General features: G+C 41.3%; 1 protein-coding gene across 1 annotated transcript; it reads left to right on the top strand.

Annotated features, from left to right (window-relative positions):
* The first annotated feature begins 608 nt into the window (after nt 1-608).
* Nucleotides 609-16,040, top strand: tmem59l (transmembrane protein 59-like). The gene is made up of 8 exons (XM_037770812.1): nt 609-955; nt 2,163-2,268; nt 3,791-3,885; nt 4,862-5,014; nt 11,995-12,100; nt 12,221-12,335; nt 13,273-13,390; nt 14,313-16,040. Exons 1-8 carry the CDS (start codon nt 791-793, stop codon nt 14,469-14,471), a joined length of 1,017 nt encoding a protein of 338 aa, XP_037626740.1. The 5' UTR covers nt 609-790; the 3' UTR covers nt 14,472-16,040.
* The last annotated feature ends 483 nt before the right edge of the window (nt 16,041-16,523 follow it).

Genomic DNA, 16,523 nt, shown 5'->3' with positions numbered 1-16,523 from the left:
CAATTAAATTATTAAATGTATAAGTTAAATACCTATCATACCAAGAAACTTAATCAAATTAATGCAAAAAAAACATATATTAAAAGATTACAGTCTGACCTAGTGGATTATGAGACCAATATCATTATTAATATAAGACCGTAGAAAAAAAATCGTATAGCTATACATCAGCCAATATTACTTTTTTAACGTAAACGGAATCCATAATTTATTTGTAAGGCACATTTAAAAACGTGTGTGTGTGTGTGTGTGTGTGTGTGTGTGTGTGTGTGTGTGTCTGTTTGTGTGTCTCTGTGTATGTGTGTGTGTTTATGTGTATGTGTGTGTCTGTGTTTGTGTGTGTGTGTATGTGTGTATGTGTGCGTGTGTGTGTGTGTCTGTGTGTGTGTGTGTGTGTATGTGTGTATGTGTGTGTGTGTGTGTGTGTGTTTATGTGTATGTGTGTGTCTGTGTGTGTGTCTGTGTGTGTGTGTGTGTGTATGTGTGTATGTGTGTGTTTGGTGGGGGCAGCTTGTGCGTGATGATGATGATGATGATGATGATGATGAAGATGAAGATGATGATGATGATGCGCGTGACGCCACGAGCAGGAGCAGATCAGAGGAGCAGCAGACAGACAGACAGACAGACAGACAGGACCAGGCTGATCGAGGCAGCAGCATCATCATCTGCACCGACCAGCAGCAGCAGCAGCAGCAGCAGCCACAAAGGAGCTCAGTGCTGGTTGAAGCAGCTCTCCTCTCCTCCTCTTCCTCCTCCTCCTCCTCCTCCTCTTCTCTCCCGGGTTTAGATGCTCCGGCTCGGTGTAAAGATGTTCGGCTTGTCGGCCCTGCTCTCGGTGCTCCTCGCCGGGCTCGCCTCGGCGTCTTCGGATCTGTTCGACAACCAACTGGGCGACATCAACTACTGCAAGAAGCAATGCCAGCTCACCATCAAGAACAAAAGCCCTGCTAAAGTAAGTTATTCCTGTTCATGCTGTTAACGGAGGAGGAGGCTGCAGAAAAGCGCATTATCAGCACACGAGATCCGACGTTTGCACCGCCTGCACCGACACACACACTAACAATATATATTATGCATCGAAAAAAAAACTATATATTTACAAGATAAATGTAAAATAAATGTGTTTATGTCTGTGCGTAATGACCGATTTTCCGCTGCAGCCTCCTCTTTGGATGCTTGCAGCGCGCAATTAGGCCGAAAGATGGATGCAGCTCATTTTCTTCCTGCAGCTTCCAGACTCGTCCAAGAAGTGAGCTGCATTCAGTCAGCTCATCTCCAGATGCTTTAAAGCTGCGCCAATAATTGATCATTCCTTAATCCTGCAATTAAGATGAAGCAATGCAGAGGCAGCATGCGAATATAGCGCAGGATCAGGTGTGAACCATGAAACAAATTCTCCTTTATTGACATTTTTACGCAGCATCTTGCTGCTTATAGACGAGGCCAGACTGGACACGAGCAGGATGGTAGACTGTGAATCTCACCAGGAGTTTAAGCCTTGCATATATTTCCAGTATTAGATGTTTTTCCTTCCTCCTCCTCCTCCTCCTTCTCCTGCTGCCTCCTTCAGGTGTGGTTCATGCATCCTGCAGGAGCAGCAAAGCGGATCACAGTCACCTGCTTTGAAGATTGTGATTGGAAACGAGCGATTTTGGGCATATATGTCGAGTTTAGGTGCAGTAACTACAGAGATGTCGAATAAGCAGCCAACTCCAACCTTTAAGCTGCAGTTTGATGGTTTGAGATGAGCACCCCTCTGTGAATAAACAGGGTCACGCAGTGAAGGATGATGACAGGCTGTAATAAACCCTTCATGGTCAGGGAAATCTCTTTGTCTCTCCTGTTCCCACAGAGGTCACCAGAGGGCGCTGTTTTTCCTTATTTCAAACCTGAGAATTAATGCATTATGACAAGAGGAAGTCCAGTAATGTGCATCTTCCTCTCTCACCAACTCATTTTCATGCTTTTTTTTTTTTTACAACTGGCTCATTGTCCTTTTTATCAACTGTTTATGACAGGCGATAATACAACAGCTGCACCGTGACATTTAGAGATGCCATAACCCATCAACCCTGTCATATCTCCTAACAAGGGGCGAGTTTATACAAGAGTGCAGGAGACATCTCTAATTATTTGCATCTCCTTATCTTCTCTTGTAGGACTCCATAATGAACGCATGTCACCGCGGCTGTCGCCTCTACTCCATCTGCCAGTTCGTCAACGGCAACGCCGGCTTCAATGCCAGCAGGGAGGAGTGTCAGGGAGGTGAGTCAGTGAGTCAGTCTGTCTGTTTGAGTGACTTGCTGAGCAGGCCGAGGTCAAAGTGTAAGCTGCTGAGGCCTCAGTCGTATGTTGGGTCAAAATGAACGGCAGTGGACCGAACCCTTGCAGAAATATTGTGTATTATAGCCAGTATGATTCATTTGAGTATAGAGCTGCAATGATTCATCAATTAGTTGTCAGCTATTAACTTAATTGCCAACTATTTTGATATTTGAATAATCGATTCGAGTCATTTTTTTATTATTATTATTAATTTATTCACCTTTATTTAACCAGGCAAGTCAATTAAGAACAAACTCTTATTTACAATGGCGGCCTGGCAAAAGGCAAAGCATCTTGAGGGAAGGGGGTAAAAAGAAATATCAAAAGTTAGAAAGACAGCACTGGCACACATGACAAGCATTAGATATGACAACAAGCATTGCATAAAAGAAAATGCAATAAAAGAAATACAACAACAGAACAAGAGTAGCAAGTAGTTAAAGTCAAACAAGCACAACAAGCTTTACATGTAACAGGAAGCAAGACATGCAGACTAGTACAACATTTATTTTTTACACAAAATAGATAAAAGAAGTCAAAATCCTCTGATTCCAGCTTCTTAAATGTGAATATTTTTCTGGTTTCTTTACTCCTCTATGACAGTAAACTGAATATCTTTGAGTTGTAGATAAAACAAGACATTTGAGGACGTCATTTTGGGCTTTGGGAAACACTGATTGACATTTTTCACTAATATCTGACGTTTTATAGACCAAACAACTAATTGATCAATCGGGAAAATAATCGACAGATTAATCGACAATGAAAACAATCGTTAGTTGCAGCCCTATTTGAGTCTACTTAGTGCAACATAATGTGTAAATTCAACATCTTATTCCAGCTATTTCTACTTGAATTGTGTCTTAAAACCTTGAAGGAGTGAGTCCTTTTGGCCCTTTTTACAAAACAGGACTCTTTTATTTTACCCAAACATCAAAATGTTGAACATAGCATCTCTGCTAAATATTGAACTGTTTCCTAAAAGCTGGCAGAGCCTCGGTGGGTATTTTCCTTGGTGTTTGATGCTCATCGCCCTGTTTGAACTGCTGTATTGGAAATCAATGATGTGATTTGCCGTCCAGACAGCGGATGCCCCGTTGCACCCCTGTTTTAATCACGGCAACGTGGAGCGAATCGTCTCCGTGGGGGCCCGACAGATACATCTCCCTCACATCTTTATCTTTCTTCCCACATAAACAGCCTGTACCTGTTTTATTTCCTCTTATCTTCCACCCAACTGACTGCAGTGCTCCGTGTGCCCACTCTCTTTTGTGCTTTTTTCATTCTCTTTTTGCACTCTCAACCCCCTCTTCTTCTTCATGCCTCTTCTTTCATTCTTTCATGCTTCACAACTATCTTTCTCTCTCTCTCTCTCTCTCTCTCTCTTTCTCTCTCTCTCTCTCTCTCTCTCTCTCTCTCTCTCTCTCTCTCTCTCTCTCTCTCTCTCTCTCTCTCTCTCTAGCCTGCCAGGAGGCATATATTAAGCTGCTGGAGCAGGAGGCCTGCTGCACCGGCTGTGCCAGCCAACCCTCTGAACCTGAGATCAAGAGGAGGAAGGTGAGAAAAATGCAAATGCAGCCAAAAGAGACAAAGTGACTTAGGATGTCAGATTATTAATATCACTACTAAGAATACAAGTGTGCACATACAGTTAGCGGTGGAGGAAGTAGTCAGATCCTTTACTTGAGTAGAAGTACTAATACCACACTGCGGAAATACTCCACTACAAGTAAAAGTCCTGCATTGAAAAATGTGACTTAGGTAAAAGTACAAGTACCTTAAATCTGTAATTAAATACAGTACTCAAGTAAATGTACTTAGCTACATTCCAGCACTGCATACAGTATACTGAAGCACATCCAAACACAGTCAATACTTCTCCTTTTAATGGAGTACCTTGCTCTCTCTTGCAGCTAAAAGTACTAATGCCACACTGTGGAAAATACTCCACTACAAGTAAAAGTCCTGCATTGAAAATGTTACTTATGTAAAAGTATATAAGTATTATCAGGAAAATGTGGTTATAGTATTACAAGTAAAAGTAAACAATGCAGAAAAAACTCATAAATGATTAAAAAATACATTAAAATAATTCAAAAGAAAAGCAGCAAATCTTAATGTTTGAGAAGACGGAACCATGAAATGTTGACTTGAATGATTATGAAAATACCTGCCAATTAATTTTTATGTCAATTGACTAATCATTTCAACTCTACTTGTATAAACTGTAAGGTACTTTTAAGGTACTATTTTAGAAGTTCTTCACATGTTTTGTGTGTAAAAACCTTCATTTTTAAAGTACCTAAAGCTGTCACATAAATGTAGTGCAGTAAAGAGTAGAATATTTCCCTCTGAGATGTAGTGAAGTAGTAGTATAAAGTAGCAAGTAAAGGAAATACTCAAATAAAGTACAAGTACTGTAAATTTGTACTTAAGTACAGTACTTAGCACTGCATACAGTATATTGAAGCACATACACACACACAGTCAATACTTCTCCTAGTAATCGAGTATGTTGTTCTCTCTTCTGCAGCTCAGGGCCATGACCCTCCGCCCTAAACCCCCCTCTGTGATGGAGGCCGTGTCCGGCTGGTGCAACGACATCGTCAGCTCGGCCCAGAGCTTCATCTCCTCCACCTGGACCTTCTACCTGCAGGCTGATGATGGCAAAGTTGTGGTTTTTCAGGTAAGACCCGACAAAGTGTTTGTCCAGGACAGGTTAGCTCTAGCAGTGATCATAACTTTTTTTTATTTCTGATCTGTCTGTTCTAGGTTTAAAGATGTTAAAGTCCCATAGTGACTCTTTTGTCAGCCTCGACGTCACTCTTTTCGGTCTCAGTAAACACATGCTTCATGTTGTGAAGTTAACAAAAACATGTGCATAGCTTCAGGCACTAAAACCCCTTAGTTAGGTTTAGGAAATAATTAAATGGTTGGGCTTAAAACTACAACATTTGTACAGTGAAAATGACACTGAACGTTGTGAACACGAGACATGATCAAACAGCTGATTGTAACGTGACGCACGACAGACAAACAGCGGTCTCCTGGATGAAAGCCTCGTGTTTGTTGGACCCATCCACCACCCCTCCCATGCGCCCTTATGGTACATGTCCACAGGGACGATTTTTATCGCGAGGGATCGCCTCACTTCCCAGCTTTGGACGCTTGATGGGCTGCCACTAGACACAAGGCACTAGTCACCTGGTTAGACCAACGCTTTCCCTCGTGGGCTGCTGCTACCAGCTTTCAAACCGGAACCAACATGGCGGCTCGTTTGGAAACTTTCTTCTCTTATTTCACGAAAATAGTTCACAGAAATGTGTTTCTGAAAACATTTTATGCGAGAAATGAACCATGCAGTTGATGAATATGTCTTTATTTTGTATCAACAAGGCTTAGTTTAAAAATTTCTAGGGAGTTTGCAGAGGCGGAGAGTCGTGTCTGACGCCCGTGATTTGAATAAAGTAGCCTAGACCTCATCTTTATGCAAATGAGGAGCAGGCGACGTGACGGTCCGTCTCTCGAATCGCGTCGCCACGCTACCAGAATGCATTGCACGGCTGCTTACATAGACAATGAATAGGAAGCGTGGAAGGATGGAGGATGTGGACACGTACCTTGAGTGTGTCTTTTTCGCTCTTAAAGCTACGTCACCACACTCCCGCCGCACTTTCCCTAAGCGTTTAATATTGACACGGATGGGTTTACATTGTAGTTAATGGAAAGCTCAGTGTGTCTCTTACCGATGCGAAGGGGTGCCTTATGTGTCGGTATCGAACGCCGACGGCTGTGACAAAGCGTCAGTATTTGATGCTCTTGGAATGAGAACGGACTGGATGAGCAGCAATGGTTCCTGTGGCTGAACTGAAAAAGAAAAATAACCTCCACCTACGTTACTCTAAACTTAATTTGCCAAAAAATCAAGAAAATATGCTGACACGTGATCTCTGCACTTGCAAAAACACAGCAGCAAAGTCCATTTTTAAAAGTGAGCCTGTTTTGGTTGAAGTCCATGCAACACATTTCATACCAGTGATCAGTGAACAAATGCAAAGAAAAGCACAGAATACACCAATATGTGTATTTTTTTACAGTTTTTGTCTATGTTGCATGAATCAGAATTAATTTAAGAATCATATGTTGTAGCAAATTTTCTTTTTTTTAGCTGTAAATCTGCAAAATGTCACCTCATCATTCTGAATATCTGCACCGTCAACAGAGTTGGATCTTTAAGTGCTTTGCTGGAAAATACACAGACAAATAAAAGCTCCATAAAGTAACTATCCTCATACGCTGACTATATTATGGCCCACTGAGTCATGCTGGTGGAAAATTTGATTAAAAATAAGATTAATATCAAAGCTTTTTCATGTCGTGTGTTTTTTAGCCGGAGGTTAAAAGCAAGCAAGTGGACCTTTATAGATTATTAGTTGAGCTAACCTCTGCTTCCTGTTAAGATAGTGAAATATATCCTCTGAGCTATGCGGTGCCGTAGAGCTTGGGTCGCTGCCAAAACAACTCACAGCCCATTTTAGAGTCGGTGCATCTGTGAAGGTTGAGTGAGCAAGGGCACGCAGCGGGGTGGGGACAAGGTGGCTGAATCCAGGGAGCTGCAAACGTTTTTTTTTTTTCTTCACCACTTTAATTGTTTATAAATGTCCTTTCAAATTATGTCACTTTCCCTCAGCACCATGCATATTTGATAAGCGGCAGGGCTAGCTGTGGTGAACTCGCCTCAGGACAGAAACTCACTGATTTAGAAGAGAGTGGACTAAGGAATAAAGTTCTGGTTGGGGACAAAAAACTTTTCAGAAGTTAAATTCTGTGAAGTGAACGGAGCTGACAGACTCACTGGTCATGATCACCCCCACCAAGGAGGTTATATTTTGGCTTCGTTGGTTTGTCTGTTTGTTGAATAACTCAAAGACTGTTAAAGTGGTTGAAAGTTTGGCCAGTAATTATTCTTTGGTCTGCATCAAGGACCTTTTAAAGGATTTGAGTCAACGGCTTTTGAACATTTTTGCTGCTTACTTCAGCACACATATCCAGTGATTATCTGTCACTTCTTGTGTATATTCATGATCAGGATCCAGATTAAACATTTCTTCACATTATTTAAAGGGTAACATGTATTTTTCAACCTGGACCCTATTTTCCCATGTTTTTGAGTCTAAGTGACTAGTGGGGACAATCATTTCTGAAACTGGTCTAGTATTGAGGGAGAGTGCTGCAGACGGCAGCCGCAGAACGAGCTGCGAGGGCAATTGTGCATAGTCAATGTGACGTTACGTCTACTAAAAGTGCTTGCTTTTGCCACTGACAGGTTCAGATTGCTATTGTAAGTGTCTGACAACATTATGGAAAGGACCTTACAGAGTAATAACGTTTTTCTTACCTTTCGCTTGATCCGGTCTGTTTGTTATTTCGTACAAATCTGAATAACTGTATACTCTGGCTCAAATAAATACGGGCGGCTATCGAATTCAAAGACCTAATCCACATTGTGGAAATCATCTAAATATTCGGCCATGACATTGAAAATCTTTTAGATAACACTAAGCTGCGCTTTCTGTACTCCAACACAACAAATACTCGCGTTTCCACCATGGATTTATTCCACCATTGTCTTCCGGGAACACGTCAGCTCGCCAGATTTCAGACATCTCCTTGAGCGAGACTCTTTCCATAATGTCAGACACTTATAATAACAACCAGAGGCTGTCATTGCAAAAACAAGCACTTTTAGTGGATGTAAATGACGGTGCATGCTTGCCCCAATTGCACCATATTGCAGCCTGTGAGCAGCTGCCGTCTACAGCGTTCTCCCTCAATGCTGGAATAATATCAGTATTCGTTGTCCCTATTAGTCACTTAGACACAAAAACATGGGGAAATAGGGTCCAGGTTGAAAAATACAGAAGTTACCCTTTAATCCAATTTAATGGGATAATAAAACAATTTGTGTAAAAAGACAAGAGGACAGTTTTCGAACATAATTTTCTTTATTTTTCAATGACTTACAGTTCAGTTTTCATGACAATGAAATAACACATTTGCTTGTGATCATCTGGCATGTTACCCTTTAAATGGAGAGGTTTTTGCAACCTTAGGAGAAATACGCGCTCTCTTGTTGAACTTGAACATATTGCTAAGGTCAACACAGTAAACCACCTATACATTAAAGCTATAATAAGAGTCGGTCCGTCTAACCACCAGACTATCCAACCATGTCCTCCAAAATCTGGTCGGAAACCTGCAACCCTGCCGGGGGTTTTCCCGTTTGTGACTTTGATGGCATTTTTAGCTCCATAATTAAAGGGCTCAATGGGAAATGACAGTGTTTATACACCGTAACCCATACAGAAGGGCTACTGTATAACAGAGGAGTCTTTTATATGCTGAAATTCACTATTAAGAAGCTGTGTGCTGTCTGCGCTCTCTGAGACACCACCCCGTATGGGGATGCAGCAGCCACAGAACGTGAAATTACCAACATTTCTCTCGGACGTAGTGATGGATGTTTGCTCTTTATGGAAGTGACACGCAGGCTGAAGCGGCGAAGGGAAGCCAGGCTCCACGGGGCTGTGAGAAGACTAGCAGGCCTGTGTTTAGTGGGCAGCTGGCAAACCGCCACCAAGTTGACAGATTGACTCTCCGAGTGTTGAAACAACAGAAAAAGTCCGGCTAAATTGAGGGACAGCAGAGGGGGGGGGGTGAAATAAGCCAACGCTGCCTGCCATATAAATAATGTGGATGTCCATAAAGCGCCGACTGTGTTTAGACATCCATCCATCTGTGTGCTCGTTTGTGTGACCTCAAGTTGGGAGAATAACTAGTTGTGTGCGCATCGTAAACAAACATCCATGGCAGCAGTTAGTTGAGATCATAAGGGTGGAGAAAGTCACTTTTAGGTCACAGTTGGGGTTTGTCCCCCACTGAAGGAACAAAATAAAGAGAACTTGTAATTTAGAGGAACTATTGGTAAAACACAGCCCTGTACCTCAGTCGTTCCCTTCTCACCACCCTCCTTGTTATTTTGACAACTCAACCCACGGTAGGTTGACAGAGTGAGAGTGTTTGGGACAAAAGTGAGCCGATTAAAGACTTCCTCCAACTGAGCGGCAGTTCTGCTAGCGAGCCAGCCTGCAGAACAAATTGAACTCTGCGTAAGGCTGAATACAAAGAGAGAAGTCCCTACCCCGGTTTCTTCTTGACAATTGCATTAGTCATTCTGCCCGAATGGATTTTAAAGAAACAAAAAAAAACCTGAACGGAACGGAGAGATCCAGTAAAATAACCGTGTTTGAAGGAAGTGTGACTTTGACTTATGATGCTGCGCTGAAAGAGAAGTCGGTGTACTTTCTCGGCTTAGTTTACTCATCCAGGCACAAAGACACTGAAAGTGACTGAACATTATATACAGTGTGTGAAGCACATTCATGATTTATGGCATTATGATCTATTTATCATAGTCTGTTTGACCTGTCTGTTGCTCCAAGCCTGTTAGTTCCTACTCAAGATATACACTTTTAATAGAGTGCTCCAGGGATGACGCATTTTTGTAGGCAAACCAGGAAGTTAGCATCGCCCTGGGTTCCCTCGACTAAAAGCTAATGGGATTTTTTCCATTTGGTTTTGGATTATTGCAGAAAATAAGCTCTGTTGCAAACACACACCAAACAAACAACACTTTTATGATTTCTGAAGCATGAATGCAATCAGCCAGAAGTAAAAAGATAATGTTAGGCTAGAAATGAACTACACCACGGTCGCATGACTTCACATCCCCACCACTAAGCTAAAGGCGGACTAGTGTGTTGTGTGATGACATTTAGTAGTCTCATTTAGCCACTGGTTAGCAACCACCTTTTTTTAAGACTCGTAAAAGCTAATGTCGTAGAATAAAACATTAATGAATGTCGGATAAACGTTTCTTGAGATATGCGAAAGACAGACATACGTACATATAGACAGACGGAGATTCCTCAATGCTTTATAGTTAGATATTCTGTTTCCTATGACATTACACACCTAATGGAAATATAAAAAGAGGAATTGACCACATGGCGGTTCTGTAATCAAAGTTCAGATTAAAGGCCATCATTTTGAGACCATTAGTCCAATTTATAGTCCAATTTACTCTAAAAATGTCCCCAAGGTTTCTATGTTTGATGATTAATTTAATTACTTAATGCACAGCCAGACGGGCCTCAGACACCTTTTGTAACCATTTTCCTCTCTCAGTCCATATGGAGGCACAAATATGTTAGAGGCAGTGTTTGTAATTGTGATTAAGAGTCTGTCAAAGTTCATTTATATTCATTTGTCGACCCTCAAGAACAGATTGTATTCAGTCCCAAAATCAACTAAATAAGAGAAGTGAGATTCAGTCTAATTGCATCGACCATTCCTCAGCCTGAAACCCTGTCTCTTTACACTTCTGAACTCTCAAACCCCTTTTTCTTTCTTTCCTTCTTTCTTCCTTTCTTTCTTTCTTTCTTGCTTTCTGTCTTTCTTTCTTTCTTTCTTTCTTTCTTTCTTTCTGTAAGCCAGAGCACCTTTAGCATTCCCTCTCTCATAATGCATGGCAGATGCAGATCAGGCTTGGCTCGTTCTGATGGTTAGATCTCTCCAACCCGCAGCCAATCAGAATCAGCCTCCTCTCGTCTCCCCAAACCTCCACGCTGCCGCTGCATCTGGTTTCAATGCACGCTGTCAGAAAACATCGCTCGCTAAGGGGTAATAAACCCGGTTGTGAAATAACTTTTTCAACAGAAGAGGGTTTGAAGGGATTGTAAGTGTTTTGGGAAGCAGACTAACCAGCCACGTCTCCACGGCCGACTCCACTATGTTGTTTTGTTATTCTGGACAAGTGATTGAAATCATTGAGCAGAAAGCAGATCAGTCATTTCCTACGTAAAGTAATGAGAATGAATGAAACTGTGGGTGAAATTTGCTGGTTTCACATTATAGTGTAAGACACAGCAAGAGGTCTCAAAGTTCATTGATCCACTTAGTGTCAGAATCGATGAAAACTGGGAGGTTGACGCTGCTGCAGTGGGATATACTGTACTCCTTTAAATACGTGTGTGTGTTGTTGCTGAGGCCAGCAGTAGTATTGTTATAAGCAGAGGGAGGGTCAACAGTGGGGAACCAAAATCCTCTTTTAATGAGTTCTCCAGGGGGAACCAGAAACACTGCGCACATAATGAAACACACAACAGTGCAAACACTGACAGCCGGCTGAGTGTAGCAGTTCTTTTAAAAAACATTTTTCAGAGGTGCTGTCCCAGTTCAGGAGGTTTTACTGAACTGGTTTTGGGCGACTGAGAAAGATACTGTGAGAGACACTCTGACATATTGAGCAGGCAAGAACAAAGTATGGAAATTATTAGTTTCAAGGCTGTCGGATTAAGTTATGCAACATATTGAATGTTCAACATTATTATTAATCATTTTGCTGGTGTTCAGATGGACTTGAGAGACATTTCTTTTCACTGAACAGAAAAAAAGTACATTCAGATTCAGAGCGTGACAAAACATACATCAAACTGCAGCACTCTACCTTTTATACCAGAACCCTTTTAGCTGATGTTTATAGCTTTCAACATAAATGTCTTTTCAATTTTCCATTTTTTTTTTTCCTTTTCTTTTTCTCCTCAGAGCCAACCAGATATGGAGTACTCTCTGCCCGAGCTGCAGGCTCCTCGATCCAACGTGGCGGACAAACCCTGGCCTCAGGTCCACTCCCACACCCAGAGACCTCATGGTGAGAACATACACACAACACATACTGTACATGCACACATTTATCGGGCTAGGACATGCATGTTGCTGCAATATTTCCTCATTAGCATTCAACTGAAATCTTTTTTTTTTTATGTGGCAGGTGTGAGGGGACATGGCGAGAGGGGAGCATCCAAAGCAGGAGGCAAAGGGAAGCACCCGGTCCAGCACGCAGACGACCCCACAGCTGAGCACGACTTCCTCGGCTGCATGTCGAGGTGAGCCGGAGCTTCGGTTACCCTGCTGAGAATTAAAGACTTCAATGAGAGAATTAATGTTTTTTCCCATAAAACATACTTTATATTACTGACAATCATTTCCTAAAGCAAACCATATGTGTCTTGGTCTGATTTCCAGCTTATTGTCAGCATGAAAATCAACATGGAGAGACTTGACACTTACAAGAGATAGCTAATCCATCACACATATCTGATTTTATTATTCTCACACTTGTCGAGGTTGACATGATGGATTGAGATGCAGTCACTGAGATGGATTATCTAGTTCAGTGTTTCCCATACTGACATTAGAGCTGCATGTGTGGTAGGAAAAACACAATAAAAGATCTAAAACACTTTTTTGTGCTCGGAAAAGGAATTTAAAGTAGTTTGGATTTTCACTAAATGGGGTACAACATGCAAAAAGGATTTTTTTGTAGTTGGCGCCTTGAAGGTGCTGTTGATAACATTGATAATATTTCAGCCACTAGATTGCTTTTTGTGGCATTCTCCCTCCCTTCAGTGCATTCACTTCACAACAAGTGGTTGCCAGGCACTTACCGTCAAACTCAGCCAGTTTTTTTTCCACACTAACTGGCAACTTGATCACTGACGACCCAGAGATACCGCGTGATACCAACTTTGTTTTACTATTGGCTCACAAGCCTTGTTAGAATTGGGAACCAAACAGATATTAATTTTGGATCCGTCAACATTTTTTAAACTTATTAATTTACAATTATTATTTTTTTTTGAGGAAAAGCCATACTTTTATTCAGCACCTTTCTGTGGATGTTTTTTTTTTTTTAAATCGTATATATAAAAATGTCCTCAATAAGACCTTTAATGTTTATTTTCTCTTTATTTCTAGCCATCTTCAGTCTCATCCGATAACTCTTGTCTCCTTCTTTTCGTGTCCGACTCTTTCATTCTGCAGACGTTCAGGCCTGCCGCGGTGGATCTTAGCGGCCTGTCTCTTCCTGTCCATCATGGTCATGTTGTGGCTCAGCTGTGCCAGCCTCGTCACCGCACCGGAGCATCACATCAAGACGCAGGTACACACACACAGAAAAGCACCAACAACCAATGTATGCACATGTGCACATGTGAGGGAAGCGTTAGGCTTGTTCAAGATGAGCCAAGCCCTGCGCAAAATCTATCACACAATGCATGCCGGTTAGATTTGTGTCCGACTTGTTCCCAACTCCGACTTGCTCTGACATCATACACACGTGGGCAACGACAACCTCACAAGATCGATGCGGCGGCTGCAAAACGCAGGGCATGATGGGAAACAGCTGGTTGTTGCCTGATCAAAGAGCTGATTGGCTTTTGACAACAACCATGTTTTATAGAAAATCCTAACTTTCTGTATAATTGTAATATGTAACACTAGATTGTAGGATAATGTAGTCTCATGTTGTGCAATGCAGGTTTAATCTGTTAACTAACATCTTGTGTGGTTGATAATAATAATAATAATAATAATAATAATAATGAAGGTTATAAACACTTATCAAAACGAGCAAATACAATGTGCTTTACAAGGCAGACATAAAAAGAATAAAGGATAGAATACAATGCCAGATACAGACACATTTCCACATATATACAATTACAAACTATGCAAACGTCTTCTGCAAACTACAAGCAGCATGCAGATCGGCTCTAACAGGATGCCACTATTTCTGTGACTTCCTGTAAATTATTTGAAGGCTACTAGAAACTGTCCGACTTGACCACAGCTTTTTGTCACCGCACCCTGCTGCTATCGCCTGATCTCGTCCACTTTCCAGGCGAGGTGCAGTTCATCTCCAGCGAGTTTAATGACTTCATAAACTCACTGACAGATTCAAGGGTTCTCTGTCTTCAGCAGCTTGTCGCAGTGCACTCGAGCGCGAAAGTCAAGACGAGGTTGGGCGAAGTGTTGAACTTGCTTCCTGTTTTCTGACCTGTTTCTTCTTTGTGTCTTTTCAGCTGAGCATCAACGGAGATAAAGAGTTCCTGGATAACGCCCACAAAGTCAACCCGTACCACCTGAGTCCTATGATCGCCGTCGCCATGAAAGAGTCGGAGGAGAGCCAGGAGGCGGGGCCGCTGCCGGTGAAAGTTGACCTCAACAAAACCTGCGTTTAGAAAAGGACCAATGGGAGAGCTGCTGTCTTGTTTCCCAGGGTAACCATGAAATCTGTGGCCCGTCGGTGCAAGGGGGGCGAAACAAACACATCACGGGACTCCAACCAGACACCAGAATTTATAAAAACATATTTTTAAGAGCATGGCACCTTCCCGACATTTCAAATTATGATACTGAAAACATCTAGCTCGGTCTTGTTGGTTCATTTCCTTGTACAGCCCAGATTGTCTCCCAAGTCCATCCTCAGATTATCCTTAATGATCAGCCTTGCTCATTGCTTATTGATACGTCTCTTGTCTCAGAGATGGAGACAAGCAGAGAGGATGGATTGCAGCTCAGAGAGCTTTCATATCATTTTTCATGTCTAACGTGGACACGAGAAGACAAACGCTGAGCTTCATTCTAGATTTAATTTTGCCTCGTTCTCACAGAGAGTTTGGATTAATTGATGAGAGAGAGGAAAGGAAGATGGATGGAAGGTGGGCTAAATGCGTTGAGAGCACTCTCGTGAGCGCTGCGGGAATTATTAGAAATTGAAAATCATGATTTTTCTCTCAGGTGAGCTCCACATTCTCACCAAGTTCAGAGAAAACTACTACAAACTAAAATAGTGTCTTTTGTCAACTTATTCCTCCGTGTGTTTGTGTATGTTTGGATATGTCTGTGTGTGTGTGTGTGTGTGTGCGTGTGCATCTTCAACAGCACATAAATACTAAAGATTCAAAACTGGAACCGGATTAAAAACTGGACGCTCTGTCTGAGAACGAGCAAAATAAACACTATTTATTTTTTACTCTATTTATTCAGAATCATTAACATCTGTTAAATAGTGTTATTGAAGTGCCATGTACAGTTAATTCATCATACAAACTGTAAATGTAAAATACCACCGATTGGAAAGAGACACATGGAGGGGAGATTGCACCTATTACTGTATTATTATTATCATATTATTGCTCTTATATCACTTCAAGAGTTCTTAGCTGTTATATGTGCCACGTGCTTTCTAATAGCTGACTATTTTGTATGTCCTAGGAGCACACACTGAAGGATAACCTCTGTAACAATGTGTAATGCAAAGCTTTTAACATTATTGTTATTGAACAGAGTTGCACAGTCTTTAGAGAAGATTTTCTGTTTTCCTCTCAGTGCTTTTGCCGTCCTGTAACGCTCTCTCTCTCTTTTCATCCCGGCTGTGTAGACAATAAACCGTGCATGCAAGTGACGCTTCGATAGTTTAGCTTTAGCCGCCCGCCATGCCGCTATGGCAAGACTCTACTGTAGACTTGTGATTTTTTTTTTTTGTGTTACTATTTACTGTAAACATTGAATAGAATGTGTAATAACGGATGATGATGATAATCCTCGTGATTTTACAGGAAGGACTCTTAATTAAAAAGCCATTCAATCGATATGTGAGCTGGTTCAAACTGAAGGAAATATCACAAGGAGTATGATATGAATTTCAAACTGTATTGTTTCCTTTTTACTGGTCTGTTTCAATTGTCATTTTCAATGAAATGATAACTTACAACATGATGAAATAAAGTGTTTTCATTGTAAATAAATTAGAGAGTTCAGTGTTTTTTTTATGCCTCTGCCACGGCAACGGCTGTGGCCAGGGGCATTATGTTTTTGGGTTGTCTGTACGTACGTCTGGTCCATTCTCGTGAACGCAATATCTCAGGGACATCTGGAGGGAATTACTTGAAATTTGGTAAAAAGGCCACTTGGTCTCAAGGATGAACTGATTAGATTTTTGTGGTCAAAGGTAGAGCTGACCCGAATGTTTCAAAACTTCGAAGCTTCAGCTACCATGGTAATCGACCTCCAAATCAGTATTCAAATGCTTTGTTTTTTTTGTTTTTTATTTATATATATATATATATAAATATATTTATATATATATATAAATATGAGTATGTAATAATAATGTATAAATCCCAAAATAGGCCATGAAATGAGTAATCCCATAACATTATTCATTATTCAACATTAATCATTATTAGTTATTCTCAGACGGATATCGCTGTTTGTTGTGTGTAGAGTTG

The sequence above is a fragment of the Sebastes umbrosus genome, chromosome 5 (genome assembly GCF_015220745.1).
Source record: "Sebastes umbrosus isolate fSebUmb1 chromosome 5, fSebUmb1.pri, whole genome shotgun sequence".
Lineage (NCBI taxonomy): Eukaryota > Metazoa > Chordata > Actinopteri > Perciformes > Sebastidae > Sebastes > Sebastes umbrosus.
This window is presented reverse-complemented; position numbering and strand designations above follow the sequence as displayed.